Genomic DNA, 8,315 nt, shown 5'->3' on the forward strand with positions numbered 1-8,315 from the left:
TTGCATTTCTATAAACTTGTGTTTTCTCATATAGTAGGTTTGTTTGACAATACATAATTTTCTGTCCATCATAGGCACACCAGCAACAAGTGTAACTCCATCTCCTGCACCATCTGTGAAGGGAGAATCAGAAGACAAGGAAGAGGACAAAAAGGAAGAAGCTAAGAAAGAAGAAGACAAGAAGACCGAAGATAAAGAAAAGAAGGATGAAAAGGAGACAGAAAAGGAAGAAGAAAAGAAGGAAGAGAAGGTAGAGAAGAAGGAGGAAGAGAAGACGGAAGGAGAAAAAGAAAAGGTAAATTTTGAATTGTAATCCTGTTTTAATTTTAACAAGTTTGTGATCAATGATTTCTCAGTGATCCATACCTTTTGCCCAAACATGTTGTAGCAGAGACCCCAAAATAATGAGGCATTTTTACCTCAACAGAAGGAGGAACCTGCTGAAACACCAGAAGTAAAGGCAGAGGAAGAAGAAAAGAAAGAAACAGAACAAACTGAGAAGACTGAGAAGCCTGAAGAGGAGAAGAAAGAGGAGCCAGAGAAGATGGAAGTAGAAGAGACCAAGAAGGAAGAAGAGAAGAAAGAGGAAGTGAAAATGGAAACTGAAGAAAAAGAACAGAAGGAAGGAGAACAAAAGACTGAAGAAAAGGAAGAGGCAAGTGAAGCAAATCTTTAATTTGATGAAATACTGATTTTATTTAGATTTATCTTGTACTAACTTAACTTAGAACCACGTAGTTGTCTTACTTTTCTTCGCCATAATTACATATTTTATTTGCAGGCTGAGGTCAAGACTGAAAAGGTTGAAAAGACAGAGGATGATAAGGAGACTGAAAAGAAGGAAGAAGTCAAGAAAGAAGAGGAAGAGAAGGAGGAGGAGAAAGACAAAGAGAAAGAAAAGGAGAAGGAAGGAGATAAAGACAAAGAAAAGGACAAAGATAAGAAGGAGGAGGATGATAAGAAGGATTCCAAGAAGAAGGATGTGGATTCCGTGGCAAAGAGAAAGTTCATGTTCAATATTGCTGACGGTGGATTCACTGAGCTGCACACACTGTGGCAAAATGAGGAGAAGGCAGCTGTTCCTGGCCGCGAGTATGAGATTTGGCACCGCAGGTAGGCTTTGAGTCCTGAATCAATGTACATTTTAAATTTTTGACTTGTATATCCAGTTGTTCCAAAAAAAATTATATATGACAATATAGGTTAGTAATATTTTATTTTTGCAGGCATGATTATTGGCTGCTTGCTGGCATTGTTACCCATGGGTATGGAAGGTGGCAAGACATCCAGAATGATGTCAGGTTTGCCATCATCAATGAGCCATTCAAGATGGATGTGGGCAAGGGTAATTTCTTGGAAATTAAAAACAAATTCCTTGCCAGAAGGTTCAAGGTAATATTTTATTAATGTATTTGTAATTTTTCTATTCTATTGTTTACTTTGTTGTAAATCATCCTTTATCAGGTTTAGTTTACTGTTGCCTATATATTTTCATATTTGTTTCCTGAAATGCCATGTATTATTATTTCCATTTTCTTCTTGCTCCTTTTTTTCTCTTCTTTCCTTTTCTTCTCTTTTTGTCCTCTCCTTTCTGGTAGTGAATTCCCGTGCAGTCTTCTGTCGTAAGGAGAAATTTGGCAAAAAATCAGATTTTGATAATTTTCCTATTCTCTTTTGGGACCAAGCAGCTGTTAGAGCAAGCACTGGTCATTGAGGAACAGCTGCGTCGTGCAGCATTCCTTAACTTACAACAGGATCCCCATCATCCTGCTTGCACCTTGAATGCTCGTTTCGCTGAAGTGGAATGTCTGGCCGAATCACACCAGCACCTCAGCAAGGAGTCCCTGGCTGGAAATAAGCCAGCTAATGCAGTGCTAAATAAGGTTAGATTTCATTAAGCTTGTGCTAAAAAAAAAAAAAAAAAAAAAAAATTACTACTGACATATTTCATTCAGTGCCTGTGAATATATATTACACTAATATTTTTAAATAGCTTATGATTTTTATTTGTCCATGAAATAGGTGCTGAACCAGCTTGAGGAGCTGCTGTCAGACATGAAATCTGATGTCACACGGTTACCTGCTTCCCTTGCCCGTATTCCCCCTGTGGCCCAGCGTCTCCAAATGTCTGAGCGTTCTATCCTATCTCGCCTGGCCTCAGGCGCGGGTAATGTGGACAAAAGCGCTCAAGGAGCAGGTGAGGGTTAGTGTTGCCAGAAATTCCTCTTCCTATTGATGGTTCAGGTTGTCTGGTTTTGGTGAAGTGTGTCATCAGCTTCAGTAAGTTGGTATTTATTACACTTCCGCAAGGAGAGCATTCAATGTTAGAATGGTATGGTCAGAAATTTCCATTGGAAAATCTTTTCATCCTGCTTTTCTTTTATCCTGTGTTTTATTTTATTGTTAATGCTGGGGAAAATATTTATTTAGCTTCTTTGGTACATAGCAAGTTTTTTGTAATTTTGAATAGTTGTATTGCAAATTTTTAAATTGTCAGTAGAGAAATTTATTTATTTTAGTGAACTTTGTTTTGCACTATCCAACGGATTGCACAAAGCCTAGCGTTTTATTAGGTGTGCTGATTCCTTTTCATTTACTGATAAAACTGTTTGTTATGCCACATTTATACCAACATTGCTGCAGTTTTAATGTTTTGCTTTTTTATTCATGATTTTGGTCATAAATGTTTGCATAATTAACCCTCATGGTTTGTGGTGTATGATGTGTGATAGGTTTATTTTTTCAGTATTTACAGTATTATTTATTTTCATTATCCCTTACACTAATGATTTTGCAGTTCCAAGTTTAGATATGGTGGCCAAGATAACTGGATTATATTCTGCAGTCTTATTTTTAGATTAACACTCTTCAGAAGATTGAAATGTTTGGCAAGGCATGCATTTAGTGCAGTCATTACAGATTTGTCTTATAGGGAAGTTGTAAAATGAACAATCCAGCAGTGTTGGCAATTGCCTGTCAGAAGTAATTTTTAGTAAGGATTCTTTTCAAGAGATGTTTGTTGTATTGATTTTAATTATTTATTTGTTTGTTTCTTTGTCTAGTATTTATTGTTCCTCAATGTCAAAAATATTTTTTGTTTTTTCTCCAAAATGTCAGTTAGAATGCAGTGTTGTAAAGCTTAGCATCAGGAATGTTTGTTTTTTCCCAGTTCATTACTTCTATAATCAGTGAATTAAAGAATCCATTGTTAATATTTGGTTTTGTTTGCAGGTCAAATTTCTACCACATTCCCTGGTGGCTTCACTCCTACTGGTGCGCTGCCAACCCTGGGTAACGCCAACTTTGCTAACTTCCGACCCCAATATTCACTACCGGGAGCTGCTACAGGACCAGGTGCTGTGCAGGCTGCCTTCCCAGGTATCCCTCCCATGGCTGCCAACCCTGCCTCCAAGTAGACCCCTGCTGATGCTGCTGATGCTACTCCTGCTGCTACTGCTGCTCTGCGTGGCCCAGTGTGACACTAACCCAGCTCGGTGAGTGTGGCTGTCACTGGTGGTCAGGAGTAGCCACTGCTCCTCGAGGATGCCTAACCTATACATGGTGGAGGCTTGTTGTTGAGTTGAATATTGGCTTATCACATAACATTCATATGAAATGATGTATTTAAGATATATTTATGTAACTTCAAATTTTTGTAATCAGAGATAAAATCGCTAAAGTGTATTGACTTTGCTATACAAAGACCAGATATTAGAGGTATTTTGACCTCAAAACTGAAAAGAAGAAAAAAAAGTTTTCAAAATTGGCAAAGTTGGTTGGAAGACTCCTGACTGCCATCACAACTAAGCTGCCCGTAACCTCTGACTAAGGGAATGTGATTCATTTTATTTTTATTTAATTATTATTATTATTTTATTTATTATTTTTTTTTTTTTCCATCACGTTTTTTTCCCATTTTCTTTTTGTTTCTTATTTTGTTTATTTTCCTTTTTGTTATTTTTTATTTTTATTTTTATTTTAGTATGTAGCTTTATATATTGCATGCCTCTTACAATAGTTGCTTGTTACCATAAGCCCATCATAATGCTGGTTTTGTGGATAAGCATGTTTCTCTAGTCTCCTTGTGCAAATATTTTCAGCTTCAGAGCAGGTTTCATATAGGTGTGTGAAAATATGTATTTAATATAATAATATATATGTATATATAATATATATATATATATATATATATATATATATATATATATATATATATATATATATATATATATATATATACATATAAGTTGAAATTGCTGCTTGGATATAAATGAATTGGGCAGGAGTTAAAAGAAAGGAAAAGGAAAAAAATAAGCAAGTGAAGTATGTAATTATTTGCCTATCCGAGATATGCTTATATTCTGTTACAGTAAGTGAATGTTTGCATTCAGTTTTTGTTGGTCTATTTTATGTTCTTTTTCTTTCTTTTAAATCACAATTGGTTTTCATTAGTATCACAAAATTAATGGTAAGGTTTTATGTATTCAGTTGGTCTCAGATGTGAAGGTATCATCTTGATTACAAAGACTGACCTGTTATATAGTGCTCCCATTTTTTCTGTATTTAACCAGGCCATTTTAATGTAATTTGATAATTACTTTGGAGAATTTCACTTATATTATTTGGACCATAAGGGGAAGTAAATTTGTGAATACAGTAAAACCTGAGATTGCTACTTTTTCCTTTTATTTTTAAAGTTAGGATTTTTGACTGACAGTTTGGCTGTACATTTTCATTGTTAAGGACAGTAAGCACATATATGTATATGTTTTTTTAGGTAAATATGCAAAATAGATATCTAAAAAAGAAGTTTTCTCTTTCAGCTTTCTCTTTTCTTCAGCTTTTGAAAGACATTGTTAAACATCTTTTCCTATCTTGCTTTTCTTTTCTAATTTTCCTTTTATCCGTTTTTGTCCAGTTATCATATTGTAATTGCATATTTTCCAGTATCTTTCATATTCTATTTTGTACATCTTCAAAACAGTTTATGTAAAAACACTAATTGTTAGTGTTATCTTATCAATATATACAAAATAAGCCACAAACTGTTTCCTGGACATTGTAAAAGAAGAGAATAGATTTTTAAAACAAGTTTTATGTATAAGTATGCCTTTTATAAGACTCAATTCCATTTCTATTCCCCCATGCACAAAAATATATAATAAAAAAGTAATTATACGTCTCAAAAGATCCACACATGCTGATTGATAAATATATATATAATCTTATTTATTTCAACATGCTATTATTATTCTAAATGCCCTTCCTGGCTGTCCTTAACTGCCTTCCGTGTGTAAATAACCAAGCATTTGCAAATGTAAACAAATTTTATGCACATGTAAAAGAAAAGAAAGAAAAAAATGCTTGCTTTGGCCAGCAGGAATTTGTTGGCGTGTATCAGTGGAGCTTAACTCGTAATAATTAGTTTGTTTGCTCAGTGTTCTCAGCACTGAATTTTCTTGCAAATTTTCAGTTAATGAAACCAAGAAAAGTAGAAGACATTCCCTCCTCTCTTTCTAAAGCTCTGATCTTTGGAAAATAGATATATGAAGTAAAATGAAAATTTCACATACAGTATGGTGCTGCTCATCCTCAAGATGATTCCCTCGTACCATATCCACTGACCTACACATGGTTGGGTTTGTGTAAAGCAATAAAAAGGAACAAGAATTAATTAACCTTTGAATGAAAAAGCACTTGAAAAGAATTGCTTATATAGTCTAGATGGATGAAAAGTACATAAAAGAATAGTGTAATTTTACTTAAGGGGAAAAATTTTGATGCTGTTGAAAATATAACTGAAGTGAATATGCCATGTTTGAAGTGCCATGGGAAAAACAACACTTGTTTCTTCTTCACTGAGCCATGAGCAAATTATTTTGTAGCTTTTATTTCTGTTGATATTTAACACTTTTCTTGAGTTCATGGAGACTTTCCTGTTCCCATCTCTGTAGATAGAGTTCTCTTTGTATTGTCAAATAAAATTTGAACATCTCTCTAACATAAACTATTGTACTTTTGATTATAAATAGCTTGACACTCCATAGGGCAAGACTAACATCTAATTGAAGTCATTAGCAGTCAGTTTGCATATTTTCCTCCATGTTTGCAAATATGAAGGCTATACTGCTAGTCTAATAGAATGTGCTATATGCCATATCAAGCATAAAACACTTTGTTCCAGTATTTAAAAGACAATTAAGATAAGAAAGGTAAACAAAGTCTTAGGAAATATAGAAAGTAAAAAGGGTTATCTATTAAAGATATTAGATGTGTAATTGGAATGGTAAGGGTTATTTTATTGATTATTAAATCATAATTGGAAGAGCCTTGGATTAAATGTAAAGTATTGCTGTTGTATTTATGTAAGTGTTCCTGCTTTTTTTCAGGATGAGTATTTTAGTGTATCTTACTTTATGTATAGTATGATTTGTCTTAAAGAAAGGTCTTTTGCAATTTTATGTTGTAATCAGTGTTTCTGCAAGGTGATGATTTATAACACAGGTGAATAGGTAAGGGCTATTAGATATTGCTTTGCTTCCTGTTGCTGCAACCATCCTTGATACGGTTATTCACACCTTAGTAACACCAAAATCTGTTATGGCTCAGGTTCACAGGTTTATGCTTTATGGTCACTGCCATGATGCCTGAATTGTCTTGTGCACTAACTCAAGTTTTGCTAGTTCCTATCTCACCACTGATGCTTACTGCTTAAAACACCTGGGAGGGATGTTATTTTGTTTATGTATTTGTGATATTTTGATATTTGTAATTTTTTTAGGTATGAACTTTCTGGTCCAAATTTTACAACCACAACAAATGTGTCTTTATGTTAACATGTTCCTTTTTTCTTTTTTCTTTTTTTCTGAAAGAAAGAAAAGACGGTATACTTGCCTTTTTGTTGTGTTACTTTGGAGATAAAGTTCCTGAATCATTCCCAGTGGGCTTCTCAGGTAAGTAATCAAGCTGATGTAACATATGTCATTCCTCTTCAGGTGTGCCATCTGTGCAGGTGAGCAGCCTCCAGAGCCTGGGTGCAAGCCTTCACATGCTTGCTGCCTCCAACCCTCTCCTGGACCCACACTTGAGCATGCAGCAGCCCCCGACCTCCCATAGTGGGGCAATATCTGCTGCCACTCGAGCATCTCTTCTTCTTCACCAACAGCAACAGCAGCAACTCCAGCAGCATTCAGGAGATACAAAAAATCTGATATACTTGGATTAGAACCAAACATGGGATCGATGACTTGTACCACAACCAGATTTTATTTTTATTTGACTTATATTTTGTTTTATTTATTTATTTTGACCCTCCACCTAGAAATGTGCAGTCAGTTTAGTCATTCCGAGAGATTTAGGCAGATTTATTTGAATTTATGTAATCTCATTGATGTATAAGATACCTGTGGTAGATTTCCTAAGTGATCTCAAAGGTCTTTGTATCCACAAGATCTAGTTCTTACTTTAAAGGCTTAATGTAAGATTTTTATGTAATGTCAACTAAATGGTAACATAAAATACCATTAGAACTATCTGTTTCAGTAACCTTCTTGACAGAAATTGTGTGTTTTTGGTGTTATTGTTTTATTTAAGAGATTTGAAAGTATTGATGAAATGGGTATTACTACTCTAAATATTGCATAGTTTTATCTGGAATTGATCCATCTTACCCTGCCATATCCACTACCATATGCAGAGCATGTATCATATTCATGAAAGCCATCTTATTTACTTTTTATCCATTTGACTACTGTTATTTAAGTTATCCTTTTAAGCATTGTTTGCTAGTATCACCACTTCCAACTAAGGATTAATTCCCAAAACGAATAGTTCTTTAGCTGCAATTGACTTATCATCCATTTTGTGTGTGCTTATTCAACTTGATAATTTAAATAAACTGGGAAATCATGAAGCTTTCCCAAAATAGTCCTTGCTGAAGTATTTTTCAAGAAATCTATTGAAGTTTTCACAATGCATTTACAGAAACTTGCTATATGTAATACATAAGAAATGCTAGTAGGCTTCCCTTTGTGTTTGTATGTCGGTGAGACTAGGTTTGAGCTAATTCTTCATCCTAGCATGGACTTACTTTTTAGCATCAACTTGTAGTACAAAATTCTTTTTACAAGCCTGAGTTTTGTATTGCAACATCTTGGAACATCCTTTCAGTATGATTGTATCTTACTCCATGGACACCCTTGCAAAATCACACACCTTTTCTTTTGACAACTTTGATTTAACATTCCTTTTGTCAATTCCTATCATAACCCATTTAATCCATAAACATTGCCTTATGAACCAAAAATAAGACATTT

General features: G+C 34.4%; 1 protein-coding gene across 32 annotated transcripts in view; it reads left to right on the forward strand.

The window, feature by feature from the left end:
• Mi-2 (chromodomain-helicase-DNA-binding protein Mi-2 homolog) overlaps positions 1–7,529 on the forward strand; it is a 29,447-nt gene extending 21,918 nt beyond the window's left edge. For 25 of the 32 annotated variants that reach the window (XM_070128049.1, XM_070128057.1, XM_070128062.1 and 22 more), the window contains 8 exons: positions 75–295; positions 428–655; positions 782–1,113; positions 1,227–1,392; positions 1,686–1,883; positions 2,023–2,203; positions 3,232–3,354; positions 6,996–7,529. In XM_070128049.1, coding sequence (XP_069984150.1) covers positions 75–295; positions 428–655; positions 782–1,113; positions 1,227–1,392; positions 1,686–1,883; positions 2,023–2,203; positions 3,232–3,354; positions 6,996–7,225 — 1,679 coding nt within the window. In that variant the 3' untranslated portion in view covers positions 7,226–7,529. Of the gene's footprint in view, positions 1–74; positions 296–427; positions 656–781; positions 1,114–1,226; positions 1,393–1,685; positions 1,884–2,022; positions 2,204–3,231; positions 3,495–6,995 lie in introns of all 32 variants that reach the window. The other 7 variants (XR_011398893.1, XR_011398894.1, XR_011398895.1 and 4 more) reach the window with 7 other exon arrangements.
• Positions 7,530–8,315: the final 786 nt, after the last annotated feature.

Source organism: Penaeus vannamei, chromosome 12 (assembly GCF_042767895.1).
Source record: "Penaeus vannamei isolate JL-2024 chromosome 12, ASM4276789v1, whole genome shotgun sequence".
Classification (NCBI taxonomy): domain Eukaryota; kingdom Metazoa; phylum Arthropoda; class Malacostraca; order Decapoda; family Penaeidae; genus Penaeus; species Penaeus vannamei.